Source organism: Scomber japonicus, chromosome 8, assembly GCF_027409825.1.
Source record: "Scomber japonicus isolate fScoJap1 chromosome 8, fScoJap1.pri, whole genome shotgun sequence".
Lineage (NCBI taxonomy): Eukaryota > Metazoa > Chordata > Actinopteri > Scombriformes > Scombridae > Scomber > Scomber japonicus.
In genome coordinates, this window is record NC_070585.1 from 9,149,128 (window position 1) to 9,165,497 (window position 16,370).

The 16,370-nt window shown below is 38.9% G+C and overlaps 1 protein-coding gene across 1 annotated transcript in view; it reads right to left on the reverse strand.

Moving 5' to 3' along the window:
* Positions 1-16,370, reverse strand: part of nrg2b (neuregulin 2b) — a 47,472-nt gene that overhangs the window by 3,831 nt on the left and 27,271 nt on the right. Inside the window, exons 5-9 of the mRNA XM_053323966.1 lie at positions 9,507-9,565; positions 6,439-6,462; positions 3,569-3,671; positions 2,030-2,117; positions 951-1,078 (exon numbers count right to left, since the gene is read on the reverse strand). Of these exons, the coding sequence (XP_053179941.1) occupies positions 951-1,078; positions 2,030-2,117; positions 3,569-3,671; positions 6,439-6,462; positions 9,507-9,565 (402 nt within the window). The remainder of the gene's footprint in view (positions 1-950; positions 1,079-2,029; positions 2,118-3,568; positions 3,672-6,438; positions 6,463-9,506; positions 9,566-16,370) is intronic.

Sequence of the window (16,370 nt, forward strand, 5' to 3'; positions counted from 1 at the left end):
GCAGCAATCCCTGTCCTCAAGTTACTTTATAAATGATGTGAATGAGTTCCAAGCACTGAGGTTTACAAATTTTAAATTTAAGGCAGAGAGCACAGGTGTGTTGAATTGCAACTTGATAACATCGCTACATTTTGATAAAGCATCAAATTACTTTAAGTAATGTGGACGAGCTTTTAGTACTATCATACTTACAATCAACAACTAACTGCTATACTGCTACACTTCCTGTCCAGCAGGAAATGGTGAGGAGATAAAGCAAAGAAGTGGTTGGTGAAGAAAATCAGACATACTGTAGATGCTGGACATCCCAGTTGGACTTAGCCATGTTGCTCTGTGTGCATTCGTAAAGTTGTGCAAGTGTTTGGCTAACGTGTCAGCTATAGAAACCTTATGGACTCACTGCAATAAGTTTGTAAAGTCAATATTCTACCCTCCAGTTGTGAAAATTTGGGTAATGCATCTTTAAATTGTTATATTTTGTTATGTGAATGACAAATCTGCCACTGTGGTGAGTTTTCAAGGTGACTTTTTCTCCTCTTGACTCATCTGATATTATCTTTATAGTGATGCACTTCTGTAAATTAAGAATTTAAACAAGTTGTATCAAGTGAAATCACCTCACCTCACTGGAAGGTTTTGGAAAAGTTGTATTAAAGCATTAGTTTACCCAAATAATAAAAACACCTTCTTACTTGGCTCTAGTTGTATTTAATCACACAGATAGTTTTCATTTTATATGATCGTCCCTGTTTCTATTGGATTGAACAGAATCTCATATGTGCTGTGAAAGCATTCAAGAATTACATTCAAAAGCTTAAAATTAACTGTGAAAACTGCTGACAACCCATCCTGTAAGATCTTGTAGAAAGAAAAAATAAGAACTATAGGACTTCCAGTGTTTGCATATGCATACATGCCAATTTGCACATATATGTATGTGTTAGGTCTACCTGGAAGCATGTGAGGCAGTGGTAGAGTGGTGGGAGCGGGTAGACATTCTGCTTTCTGCGTAGTTGCCTGCACCCTCAGCTCCATGGCTGATCACACACTCTGTCGTAGGGACACTCTTGGAGATGTACTGCAAAACACACACACACACACACGCACACACGCACACACACACACACATTCATACACACATTTCAATACTTTTGCTATGCTCTCATTTTTAAAATAACAAAATTTCAATTATACATAAATCTAAACTGACTATGAGGATATTCTTCTGTACATATGTGTTGTAACTCCTTATCACTTCTCTCCTTTCACAGTTTTCATGGTTGATATTATGCTGACTCATGCCCATTGTGTCTCAAACAGGAGTGTAGGTGTATTCTGCCCTCTCTTTAAGGTCTGTCAGTTATGTGCCACGATATTTCTCAGTGTTGTTGCTGAATCACAGTTTTATTTACAGTTTGGGAGGCTAAAGAAACCTTTTTAAATTTAAATCTGAGGTTTCATCAGGGTGATCCCACCTCACATAAGGATACATGAACCAGTGTGGTTTTCTCTGGTGAAGATGAAATCTAGTTCTACAGTATTTTTCTTCTTCTGTTCCTACTTTAGCATTAATGAATATCTGAGGGTATTCTGAACATTTTGACACCGAAAACCTATTTATAGGGTGGTTATATTTAATTAAAGCTCTGATATATCAGGCTATATTTCAGCAGAGGCTGTGCACTTTGATCAGAAAGCCAAGTCAGACCAGAGGTTACAAATCGTGACTTCTGTGCGTCTTTTTTGTTTGTTAAAACAATAAAAAGCTAACATTATGACATATCACATCCCTCTTGCCTTTTACTGTAACTTTCCCTCACTTTAACATTCAGTCAGCCAGTTAATTGTTGGACTTTTTAAAAACTGTGGTTACTTATTTATTTCTGCCTTAAGAGCAGCCTCTGAGAAACAGTAGTCAAGATAAGGTGCAAGGTTGTCTGGAGGTGACCTCAACATGTCTCTTGGTTCATTCAGACATCAGGATCACATGAACCTGCCTCTGCTGTGCATTTCTACTGTTTGGACTCACGTCAACCATGGGAATCTCCTCGGGTCCGGGCCCAAGGTGGTTGGGCCCGTTTGCCAGCATGCGGTTGGGCATCTTCTTCCTCTGCTTTCTGGAGGGTCGGTGATAATGAAGAAACAATAAGTGATCTAAGAGACAGTGACTAATATCTTTTTGCTACTATTGCTCTTTAAAAATCCAGCCAATCTGTATCCATTGTCTTTCTTTACTTCCTTTGCTAGCACAACAATGATCATATGGTCATTTAACAGTTGCAGCAATGCTATTAAGTCTCTATTGGAGCTCCAGCAAAATTTCAGATCATAAAAAATTACACCATGATCAGCAGCTGGGTTTAATTAATAAGAGAAAGCCTCGACCAATTTTTTGTGATTGGGTATTTGACATGAATTAATGCTGCCAATGTGACAAACAAATAAGAAGCTTTTAGCTAAGAGTATGGAGGTAGAGTTTTTTCACTCTTCCGCTGTAGGTGACAGAAACTAAACACTGTACAGGTATAATTTTGAGGCAGGTATACTTGCTAGTGGTGGTTTCAACTTTTTTGGGTGACCTCTCACAAAAAATCTGTGGGGCCTCTTATCACTTTTCACCTAATGGTTGTTAGCATTTCCACCTGAGACATTACCCCTTTAAACTTCTCAGAATAAAGATTCAATTGTAGTCCAAAAAGTCAACAACACCATCTATCATCTCATGGTCCTTCAGATTTATCTTGTGACTGTTTTTTGGGGGGGGGGGGGGGGGTCTGATCCATACGTTTAGGAACAACTTGACTCGACTACCTACTTTTGCATTAAATAGTTTAAACTGGCTCCACATCAGCAGTAAAATGCTATGTACATGCTACATACACAATGGACACAGTCTAATAATCACATCATAAAGTCATATAAATAATATATCAGACACCAAGCATTTTTCTGTAGAACTATTACTTGTACTTTTGATACCTTGAATATTTTTCATTCATAATACTTTTGTACTCCAATCAAAAAATGTGTTTTTCTTCTAGTTTCTTATGTTGCCTCTTTCCATAATTTTCTCCTAAAAGTGGAAAGTTTCTCTTTGCTCAATGAAAATCTTAATTTATAGGGCAGCCTGAAAACAGGATTTATGAATAACAACTAGTTTTGCAGCCAGTAGTGGCCCGATGTTCAATTTGCACAAGTGTGATGTGGGAACTTTCAAACTCCAGTGCACAAACTGATTTTTTTAAATATGGAAGAAAGAGACGTAATTGAACTTTTTTTGTGGAAAAACACACCAGACACAAATTATTATTGAAAGTAGAGTATTTTACAGCTTTAAACATGTCCAAAGAAGATCTTTAAGTTGAATTTTAAATACAGATTTTTTTACTTGCAATGAAGTATTTTTAGATTTTTACTGAAGAAAAAGATCTGAAAACTTCTACCACCACTGCTCTACAGCATGGGATTAAGCAGCTCATTACTATTTTTTTCTTACAGTAAATTAATTTGAATGTTTAAAGCCTTTCATAAATGAGGAGTCATGCATTTTTCCATCAGAGACACATACTGGGTTTTGCAGTAGGCCACCACACAAACGATGCCAACCACCAACAACGCCACGCAGATGCCTGTGATCGTCAGCACACGCCTCTGGTAGAGCTCCTCAGCCTCTGTGGACAGAAGCACACGCACATACAAATCCACACACACACACACACACACACACACACAGACATACAGGAATCAGGTGCACAATACACACAAAACACACACACACACACACACACACACACACAGCATGAGCGCTACTCCATTGATGATGACTACAGAAACAGTTTTATCAGTATTATCTGCTGCCATCTTATCCCCTGTGCTGTCTGTGAATCAACTCTATCATGTCACATGACTTTCACTTTTAACTATACTACAGTCAGACAGTGCTACTTCAATAGGAGTTGATCTACAATACTGTAAATATTACGATGACAAGCATAGAGTGTTAACCTACAGCCTGCTGATCCTAAACAAGTGTATTTACAATGGCCATGGGGATGTAATGCCACAGATGGTACTGGAAAGGGATCTGAATGCATGCCTGAATGAATGGAGTAAAAAAAAGTCTTCACAATGAAAAACAAAAAAAGCATTATTTGTTCAAAGTGTTCATACCACAATGGCTGAAGGGTTAAGATTAAAAGTTTGGTATTCTCGAAGAAATAAATATGCTGCAACTATCTATATTTTAATTTTTTTTTGCATGCTATCAATTTCAATCTTTACAATTCTATCTTTCTTTTTATTGTCAACTTTGAGGAATTTGTCTCCGGATAGATGATATTGGTCATTTGCTGCACAGATTGTAAAACACTTTAGGGCAAATTTGCAATTCATGATTTTGGGAAGTATACATAATATTGACTACTATGAGCAAAGTTTTAATAAAAGGAAGCATTGCTCTAATCAAGTTAAATGATATTGTAGTAATCACAGTCTAATCTTTCTAAAGCTTCCTTGAACTTTAATTGAAATCAAAGTTGTTACACCTGTAAAAATGAAACCATTAACTAAGTTATTTGCTTGAAAAACAAGTGGAAATAGTGTAGTAACATCCATGGTATTATGGTATTCATTCTTTTAAAGTTGTTATTAAAAGTAGTATTAAAATGTATTATAACATGCAACTGCTGTTCCAGAGTTCACTATTGATTTTATGTAATAATGTCTGAGACTGTTTCGGCTACAGATCATCTACTGTGTCATCAACCATCAAAGACATTTTCCCTTGTAAAGTTACAGTTGACCTAAAATGATATCATGACATGATTAAAAGAAGCATTTAGCCTTTTTTGTTTAACTTTTTGCTGTTTGCTCACATTCAATTCTCCACACAACATTTCTGAGACATTTGCGAGACATGTTGGTGACAGGGTTGAGTTTGCTATCTCTAAACTAATTTGGATCACATTATCCTGTAATACATTAAGATTTAACAGGTTTGTGGTGATGGTATGTGAATACTACTCAATTGTGGTTACATCTAGGTTAATTCAGATTTCTGGGCCTGCTGTGGCATAACACTCTGTGTCAGAACGGCAAGCGCAACGACACAATGACAGGGGGAGCGACAAACACAATAGAACATGAGGGGACGGGGTAGAGATTAAAAGGGGGAAAAGCAAAGTGGGAAAGGAAGGAGTAGCAGTCAGGTGGGGGGGGGCATGTAGACATGTAGAAGGGGGCTGATAGGGGGGTAGGGGCGTGTCCAGGAGAAAGGCCCGGGGAGAAACTGGTCCCCAGAAACTAAAGCCTGGCCTGACTTTGTCCCCCCCCTCGCCCCCAATCAAAGAAAACTGGATTATAAAAGCCTTTGGATTGTTAGTCACAGCTGATTTGACGGGCCTGCAGGATAAAAACAGCTTTTCAATGTCATTTACTGTCTGAAACACAAATATCTAATGTATTGTTTAAGTGTTTCTTCTCGGTTTGAGTTGAAACTGACCGCTGTGGCACCCACAGTTGAAATTTTTCTTTCTATTTATCATCAGAAAGCTGAATTTAGTGATAAGATTTCTGCAATTTCTGATTGGTTGGAAACAAAGGAGGTAAATCAGAAACTGTCCCCATTACCTAATTCATCACCTCAGCTTTCCCCTTCTCTCCTCCCTAAAAAAGCTCTAGACACGCCACTGAAGGGAAAGGGGGGGAGGGAGGGAGGGGGAGAGTTTCTAAATAAAGGGCCTCTGTAGGGATTGACAAGCCTACGAGAGCCTTGGCCCGGCATTGTGTGTGTGTCACAGGGTACTGATACAGAGAGGAGAAGGGGAAATGGGAAGGCGAGCTCGCTGGCACAGTGGAGCCAACAGCAATCCTGATTTAGGACAGGTGAGCTCTTGGCTCTGACACTGAGTCAATCAAGGGCAGAATAATAAGGACAGACTATGTGTTCGGGCCTTGTGCTTGCTTTTGGCAACGCTTTGCGATTAAAATACTTGCAGCTTGCATGTTTTTTATTCGACAGGCTGCTGAAGCCAATATTCACATTGCCAAAGCCCAGAGGACGAGCCTGATACTTGTATTTATTGATGATGTGGAATATTCTCAGATTTTTTTGGACAAGAAGGTAGTGTTATGGTGTCCAGTTAAATTCAACTCTGATTTATATGAAAGCCCGTTACCTCTGTATCCTTTTCCAATTATTTTCGTCTCTTTCTCTAATCTCTACTTTTCCAAATTAGTCAGACTGCGAGAAGAGTGCATGCAGAGAGGGGAGGTTACATGTCTTCAAACCAGGTTAGTGGGCAGGAGAAAAAAGAGGGACAGGTTGAGAGAGACCCAGTTGTTGGTTTTAGAAAGGAGATGGCACAATAATGTGTGACTGTGAGAGGATCTTGGCAAAACCCTTTTAAGCACAGCAAAATGAATAATAACGTTCCATACCCATAAATTCAATTCTGAGAAGCTCTGCCAGCGCAGAAAGTTGTCGTGGTAAAAGGAAAGAGACAGATAGGGTCAGATGTAATGTCCACTTTGGAGCAGATCTGCTGTATATAGTTTTCCTGCATATGCTTGAACCAGGATGTTAGTTAATTAGCGCTGTGGAAATCTCAGTCAGTCATAATGATTGACACGTGTACCGTCCAGTAACAGACAGACAACTCAGACAGCCTCAGCTCTGTGACCCCCAGAAATGACAGGAAAAAAAAGAAAAGAAAAGAGAAAAAAAAAGAACAGAACAGAACTAAACAGAAATCAAAAGTGAAGGGAAGAAAATGAACCGAAGGCAGAAGGAAAGAGAAGCCAGCAGGCAGGAAAAAGGCATGCAGAGACAGAGACAGACGGACAAAGACAGCAAGACAAGAAGCCACATCACTTACTGCTATATTTACTAGACCTCATTTCTGGAGTAAACAACATCGGACAGAAACACAAAAAACAAAGAAAAATAAGACTAAAAGGGGAAAAAAAACAAGAAAACATAAGATAAAAAAGCAGTGAGTTACTGTCCAACATAAAAACACAGTACAGTCGATGAGGCTGGCACAGCAAATGGGGGGTGGGTGCTGTAACTTGTTTGACTAATATCAACTGTGTGCCTTCGTATTGATTACAGCGTATCTCTTCTATAGCACTTTGTCCCACTACTGCTGGGTAAAGCTATTATAACCTTTCATATGATTTACAGAGAGATCATCTCAGCATTGCATGCATTACTGGCCATAAAGAGAGAGTATGAAAAATCAGCCCCTCTCCTGTCCACCCTAACCTTAGCTGCTCTACATTATGACAGTGCTTTATGATCACAGCACTAGGAAAAAAAAAGCAGGCAGTCACAAATCAACACGGACTTAAAGCAGAAGAAGGTGTTTCCTTCGACTGACTGAGAAAGCATCACGATGCAAAAAAATAAATAAAATAAAATAAAAAACACAACGTCACACAGACAGATTTCAGCATGTACACAGGCTTGATGATGGGGTCAAAAAATAAGTAGACATTACTAATGATATTTCATGATGGAAACCTGTTTTCAGTACACATTTTTCAGTGTGGAAACTTCCACAACAGAGAAACAGCAAAGCAAGACAACATTGCAACAATATTTAATTTAACTCCTGGAAACAAGAAAAAGAGGGTATTGCATTTCTGCTACTATATCTTCCTGTGATTGCTTGGTAGGAACTACTCATATCAGATAGAGATATAAGTAGCCACATTTACAGGAATCATTGACTCTCCTGTGTTGTTCTTCATTTTTATGCATATGTCGTGCAATCTCATTGGTTCCAATACACGTGTGATCCAGTGTCACTGACCATGCAATCACAGGCGAGCCACATAACATGACCCATTACTGTTCCAATGATTTAAAGGAATAGTTTGACATTTTGGGAAATTTAATTTATACATGTCTGTGCGCTAAATATGAAGCTAGAGTCAGGAGATGGTAGCTTAGCTTAGCACAATGACAAGGGGGAATAGTTAGGCTTGGCTCTGTCCAAAGTTTTAAATGTACCTACTAGAACCATTGGATGCTTCATAACATCACACTAACATGAGAGGAAGACAGTTTTTACACTTAAAGTCTCCCTGCATTTAAAGGTTCTGTTTTTCTTATTGTGATTTTTTAAAGCTTCACTGTGCAGAATGATGTATGTGCACAGTTTCACAACAGAAGGCCGTTTTTTTCATCTGTGCTCACCAGAAATTTGAGTTTTAGGTGTTCACATATGAGCCTAATGCTAATGCAAAGCTAACCATCTCTTGGCTCCGGCTTCATATTTAGAGTGCAGCCATGAGGGTGGTATCGATCTTCTCTCATCGTGAAAGTTAATAGTCCTAAAAGATCAAACTATTCCTTTAATTCAATACCACTGTGATGAGAAGCAAAAAAGGGCCAACATTTCTGAACATAAAGAAGTCAATCTTAAAACATTTCAAGCAGCATTTTTAGCCACATGCCATAATGAGATAAATCATCAGATGACCCATGGATGCTCAGAGTGAAAACAACACTCCAGGACTCAAATACAAACTTAAATGGGTATATAATATCATAAAGGGTCTGGCCCCTCTGGTGAATAACAAGCAATGTTTCAAGTCTCATTACCTGACTTTGAAATGTTGAACATATTTTAACTCTCAATCTTATTCTCATCCACTTGCCAAATTATTTGGATTTTGGACAAACTGTAGCTTCCAGTAATGACTGGCGGCTGTTCAAAATCATGTCAGAAGGACTTATATTGTTCTCCACCTAAAGAGTTCAATTGTCAGTCCTGCTCCTATTTGACAAACTGGTGGGTTCGATCAATAAAAGATTTCCCTCTTTGTTTAAAAGGGCACAGCAAAGAGTAAGAACGTATAACCTCGTATTTAATATTTTCTGTATAGGTAGTTTTGCCTTGTTCGCTTTCAGATGTTTAAACTAAGCAGCACCAATGGACCATCTACAAAGAAAGGTGACAGTGTTCCAATAAAAGCATACAACTTCAGCTTCCTGTATTGCTCATTGTGTTCATTCTCTGTCTCCTCTGTTTCTTTTCGTGCAGTTCTCTCTGGATCGAGCTGCGACACAAAAATATGACTGATTTCCTAGATATCTAAAATGTCAGACACAATGGAAAACATTGCAGCTTTTTCTGGGTCAAGTGTCCAGTATATAATGCACTCTAAAAAAAAAAAAAAAAAAAAAAAATTTCAAGTAGATCAATTAGTGTCAAAAATATCTTATGTGTAAAAAAATAAAAATAATATATAGATTGGTTGTTTCTGCTGACCAGAGGAGCACCACAGAGGAACCAGGGGAGACAGGGAGAGGAAGGGGTGGACACATGCACACTCCCACACACACACACACACATATTAACTTACATGAGACATAACGTCAGGTTCGCAAACACACATTCACACACACACACACACACAGTGGTCCCTCCATCCAACCCCTCCGATGTAGCATGCAGCATCTCAGTGGGAAGGAGACAGACAAGAGCAAATGGACATACTGTAGAAACTGTCCATGACGGAGTTTTGACAGCGGTCCCCCGTATAGTCATTGGGACACCTGATGGAGGGAAAACAAGACACAGAGGGGGGAAAAAGGGGTATTGAGGGAGTGGGGGGGTAAAGACACAGAGGGAAGAGAGGGGGTAAAACAGGAGGAAAAAGAGGAGGAGAAATACACAAGGACAGAGATAGAGAAAGAAAGAGGGGACAAGAGAAGGAGGAAGGGAAGGAAGGAGACATAAGAGAGCAGAGAGAATGAGGGGTTAGAAACAGCACAATCCACCGAGTACAGAGAGAGAAAGAGAGAGAGAGAGAGAGAGAGATGACCCGCATACCGTGACATCACCGCCATCAATATGACATCACCGCTACAGTTAAGACATCATCACAGTCATGAGGGTCATGTGATGGTGGCGCAGGAAGTAGGAGGGGGTCAAACTTGCACTCATAAAGCCTCCAACCCCCTTACACACACGCAAACACAGATGTGCACGAGCACAGACACACACACAAACACACACGCACCAACAGTTGCCTTGTAGTTGGTTAGACTGTCATTCACTGCATGTGTCTGTTAACCGCTAACCAAAACCCTGAAGAAATAAAACCAAAGCAAAAGAAAACATATAAGGATATTTGATTCATAATGAACATCCATTACCTTGACGTAGCCCAATCATTACTCGTTATACTGAAAATGTTGAAAGATTTAACATTTCTGAAATAAAAACTTTTAGAGCACTATTTTAGCTTTAACAGTTTACATTTAAATACTGCATAAGATATACAAGTAAACCCACCCAAGTGACTGTAAACAAGATCATTCAACCCTTGGGTAAATTTTGACCCATGAGGACAATAGGCATTAACTCAAACATGAGGTATAATTTAACTTGGATGAGGCCTATTGACTATAATTTCCAAAACATATGTGTAAAACCTGGGGTAATTAGTTAGAATGAAGTTGGCTAAAATGTCTAATACTGAATTGGGTGATAATTTACGACTGACCAGACTGGGTCAAAATTGACCCTGGAGGCCGAAAGTTGCACGGTCGACAAGAAGACAATAGGAGGGTTAAACTGGATAACATGTTAGCCTGGATTTGTTAAGCAACAGTGCAAAAGATTTTGTTTCTGAGCATAAATTGACTTGTTTTGGTCACTTGGGGACAGCAGAACAAGCACTAAACACAACATTGACATATTATAGCTTGTAAAGCTAATACGGCTAACGTGCTAGCTAACAGTTGCCTACTTACACATTCAGCAGAAAAGAAGCATGCATTAGGAGTCTTGTTTCTGACCACCTGGCAAATATTCACTCTTCTTTTAGCTCTGTTTTGTTCTCTTAGCTGCTAAATGTTTCACTTTGTTCACAAGCTAGTTGCTCACTTTGTTGTTTGGTGATGGGCATGTAGCTAACAGTGGCTTTATCAGAGCATCTTCACTGGAAACAGCTGTCTGAGTGTTGGAAAATTAAAACTATGAGCTAAAGGACACTAAAATAGTCTATAGATCTGTGGGGAGCTGCAGTCAGTGACCTTTTCACATCACACTGACCCATCCAGTATGAGACTATTGATTAAAGCAGCTTTAATGCAGATTTAAAATATTTGACATGAATAATGTACTAAATCATTATTATTATTATTATCTTATTAATGTACAAAGCAGCATCACTCAACTAGAGGTTGCTGTCAGGCTTCATTTGAATCAGAATATGAAGAATATCTAAAGAAACAGGGTGTATAACTGCTCTGCTGTATAACTGTATCTACATGATGCAGTGCAGAGGTATAGCTCTAACAAAAACACAGGTAGTTAGAACGTCACTGGATGTGCTTTACAGAGGTCATTGTATTTTGAGGTCAAATTTTAATGAAGCTGAAATGTGGGGTGCAAAACGCAGCAGGATCTACAGTATATGCAGACTGCTCTGTTTAAACATGCAGCAGTTTAGCAGAGTGGAGCTGCGTTCTCCATTGAAAACAATATTCCAGCTCTGTGTGTGTGTGTGTTTGTATTTTGTTGGGAAAACCTGGTAACCCATCTCAAAATGTAAACCGGGCCCCATAAACTAAGCTTTAAAAAACTAGGACCTGCCCAAATAACCTTATGACAAATACAAAAATGGAACACTCTCAAATTTAACTTGTATTTTCTTATGAGGACAGAAATACAAGAGCACACATAAACTCACACTCACTCACACACACACACACACCACCACAGAGAAATCCCTCCACAGTGTGTGAGTATGAAAGTGTTTGGAATAGGTTTATTTCTTGGGCATAAATAACAGCAGCAGTTTACATGCAGCTGCGCAATGTGGTGTTTTGTTTCTGGATGGGTGGCAAGCTGTCAGCGATACCAGGGGCTGAATATGATTCATATTCTGGCATCAGCCATCAAACTCACAACACTGAAACTAACAAGTAGGTTCCTCGCTGCATCGCAGTAACCGGAAAATTGATATATGTAACACATGCATAGTCCACAATATTGTTATTTTTGATGCAAACTACTGATACTGCCTTCCTTTTCTAGTCTATTCATTCTTATCTAGTCTAAATGAAACAACACATGACCTCATTTTAATTGATGTCCTTGAGAAAAAGCAATCTTTCTGAAAGAGTGCTTCAGATTCTCAGATGTCTTTAATAGTGCGTTATAATGGGTGTCGTAGCTTTTACCCAGCCATAATTGATTTCATCTTTTTATGGCTGTAATTGATGGTAAATCACATTTTACTGCAGTCAAATGAAAAGTATGTATGTTATAGTAAATCTGATTAAAGTGTAATGCACATTACACATGAATCACAACAATTGATGAACCCCAGTGTAATGATATTAAGGGTGTGGCCTCATTACAGTCATTATAGCAGCTTTATGGCAATTTCAGCCACCCAGAGTAATAACTGCGCTGTATTTATTGCGGGGATGTAGAATCTGGTCAACATACATCCAGTTTAAAATGTGAAGACCTTCATCTTACCCTCATGCATATACTGTCCATAAAACTGACTGGGTATCCTTTTCTCCTCTTTCTCACCACTAAAGAGACAACTTGCATTTTGAATCAATTACAGCAAAAACCCTCGGAAGAGCCCACTCAGCAATTTCCCATAGAGTTATAAATAGAGCAGAGAGAGAGAGAGAGAGAGAGAGAGAGAGAGAGAGAGAGAGAGAGAGAGAGAGAGGTGGGAGACACACAGAGCAGAAGCAGCCCTATGCCGACAGAGCTTTTACTGTATATCTTTTTTTTTCCTCTTTTGGTTCTTCTGTCTCTCTCTCTCTCTCTCTCTCTCTCCTTCTGCTTCTTATTCCCCCTCCTCACTCTACCCTTTATCTGCCCATGCTTGCTTTTCTCTTTTTTTCCCCTAACTGCACTGTTCTTTCAGCCATGAGAACGAGCACAGGGGAAAAAAGCCAGCACACCTTTTGTTCCAACCATCTGAATGAAAGCAAAGCCTGTGTGATTCATTTTGTTACATTCATTATACAAACGGTCATCAAATTTAAAAGGAAAAAAAAAACACACACACAGCAGCCAGCAGCCATGGACATTATGTTCAGACATCAATACTAGCCTGAACTTGTGGTATTTGCAGATTAGATTAGATTAAATGAACTTTATTGATCCATGAGGGGAAATTTGGCATTTTCAACCTATAGCTGGGAATACAGGAGCTAATGTGCTCTGGTGGCTGACAGACTGTAGTTTAGCAACAAAGTTTATGTTGTCTAAACCAATCAGTTTAATCAGAGCTATCTATCTGTAAAACTACAGCATAGACTGAAAGAAGCATTCAGTAAGCAAGACACAATCGAGCTTTAACCGGCCAACAGCTTGCCAGGGGGAATGTTTGTATGTGCTCATCTCCACTTTAACCTCCACACTCTGTTTTAGCCAGGGTGCCTTTCTGTATGTGCCGTCCTCCACTTTCACCTACAGACTCCATTTTGCAGTGCAGCATTTACTTTCCCCTTCAGGGAGGAGGAGATTATATGTTTCCATGGTTGGCAAGAAGGAGTTTAGCAAATATCACCTCACATTTCAGGATATTAACAGTTATCACTGCCTGCCAGTGCTGTGCAGTGCACTGGTTTGCAGCCACTGTGCAGCTCACGGGTATGAGTGGGGGTCTATATATCTCTGAAGTGAACAGACAGCGTAGACAGTCGACAGACAGCAGTCTTATTTACATCCTGTTATCCACTGGCTCAAACAGACAGGCCAACAAAGGATGACGAAGCGGGAAGCTACAGTAACTCTCTGGAAACTGCTGGCTACTCTTCTTTGCTAGCTTGCTGTAGCTTCTTTAAATATGCAGTGTGATCATATGTAGCACAATCATACACAGACGGTTGTGCAGTCCTGCACTTTGCACATTTTGCACCCCTAAATTGCTCTATACGCAGCTCGTAATGTCTATATGCAGCCTCTCGAACAAAGTTTTCTGCTTGTCAGCACCATGTAAAAAAAAAAATCCTGATTTATCCTTCAGCAATGACCGGAAGGTTTATCAGATGAGAGACAGAGAAAGGCAGAGAGAGAGAGAAAGAGAGAGAGAGAGAGAGAGAGAGAGAGAGAGAGAGAGAGAGAGAGAGAGAGAGAGAGAGAGAGAGAGAGAGAGAGAGAGAGAGAGAGAGAGAGATAGAGAGAGAGAGAGAGAGAGAGAGAGAGAGAAGGGAGAGAGCAAAGGATAGATATACTGAGGAAGAGAGACAGAGAGACAGAGAGCGAAGGATAGATGTACTGAGAGAGAGAGAGAGAGAGAGACAGAGAGACAGAGAGAGAAAGATGGAAATGAAGAAACAAAGAAATCTGGAACATACACCAAAGGATCTGAGGATGGATTTCTAGCAGATACATTCAATCGTACAGGAAGCATCACAACATGCACGACTATACACACCATCTGTTATCCACACTGTCAGGGGAAGTGTTTCTTACACATCTACAAAATGACCCAGCATGTATGGCAAATTGGAACTTAAGAATTACAACCTCCATGTAAGAAATCATACATTGCAATAAGTGGAAAACAACTTAGGTTAATATTTGGTGGCAAATGCATGTACGCCACTTCTACTATACTATTATGAAATGAGTCTGCTATTACAATATATTTGGCAATGCAGACCTAATATTAAAGTCAACTTTGGTTTTAATGATGCGGATTGTTGTATACTTTAATTGTAATTTGCAACTGTTTTTCAGTTTTTCTCTAATTAGTTGACTAAATAGTGACTCATCCGATATCCAGATCATGAAGATTTTTTTTTGCAGTTGCTGTTCCAAACACCTACCAGTTTGGTATTTCCTTCCTGGGAAAATCATCCCACTCACAGGAAGTGATATATTTTACATTAACAGTTTATTTCAAACAACACGAGAAGAAGAAGAACTGTGTGGTTAGTATGAGGAGCAAACTCTTTTTCTACATTTCAAAAGCAACTTGTCATGAAAAGGGGGAGAAAAAGAAAAGATATATTTGGAGGAAAGGGGAAGAAGATATTTGCTGTCAGGGCTGAGCTGTGTATGTCTTACTGGTACTATCCCAGTACAGTAGCTGAGCATCTGCTGAATGTGTTTGGACTGAAAGCACAAGTATGAAAAATGCACTAAATCTGCAAATATCATATTTAATTATGATTGCCTTAGTAAAAAAACAAAAAGGCTATATGTTTATATGTCAGCAGATACTGTAATGGTTTGAAATATTTTATTACAGATTCTATCTGAGGAAAAATGCAGTATAATACAAAATGATGTTCCTGACGTCCAGTATGTGGTTCTTTGACTGTTGGTTCAAGGCTAAATCTGCACACTACAATGTACTGCATACTCCTACGTAAGACATTCTAACATTAATGTAATTAAGTTGTATTAACATTAAACTAAAAGTAATATTCAACTTGGTATATGAGAGTATTACAGATGTGCAATGTTGGGTGTTAATGTTGGGGTTAGCATTGCTGTAGTTAAATAACAAGTGTACCGTTGAATATTACGCTAAAATCATAGTAAACAAGTGTACATAAAAATTATAACCAAACATATAACAGTATATTTCAAACTATTTAAGTCTCTCTTGAACTCCTTTGTCCTCTTTGCTTTATTGGCTGCCCTTAGCATTTAAAGTGTTGTGTGGTTACGTACCAAAAGACTAACTGTAAGCAGTGATGCAGCTAATATATGACATCAGATGGACACCCTGTTTTCACCTTTTTTAATTACAGGGTAAGCAAAAGTAGATTTTAATGTCGTTTTACACAGATTACCTGTTTGCTAACCTAGCATGAACCAACAAAGACAAAGTCTGCTGTACTTCTTGAAAGTGTTTGATGTTAGCAAAAACTGTGTTTTCAAAAACAAAAATACTGACAGATATATTTATGTATGTATATATATATATATATTTTTTTTAAACGGAACCGTAGCATTGTCTTTGATGATGATAATGCTAATCATGCTTCCATTGAGTTCCACTAGCACTTAGATAACAGGTCAAATCCGAACTGCTAGTACTGCTGATTACTTCTTATCTAAAACAGGTGGGACTCATTATTACTGTTAATCAAATAACTTTAATGGTGAAGGAATCTAAAAGAACAGAGTAAGAGGCCGATTTTATAAATAGAAACGCAAACCAGAATCAGAAACAGGTTTATTGCCAAGTAGGTTTGTGCATACAAGGAATTTGCCTTGGTGTTGTGGTACATAACAATAAAAAAAGAGGTTAAAGGAGAACACAAGCATACAGTGACCAGATATCCCAGTTTGTCCAGGATCGTCCCAGTTTCAAGCTGGGTGACCTAGTCCTGACAAATATCTGTAAAAAACTATAATGTC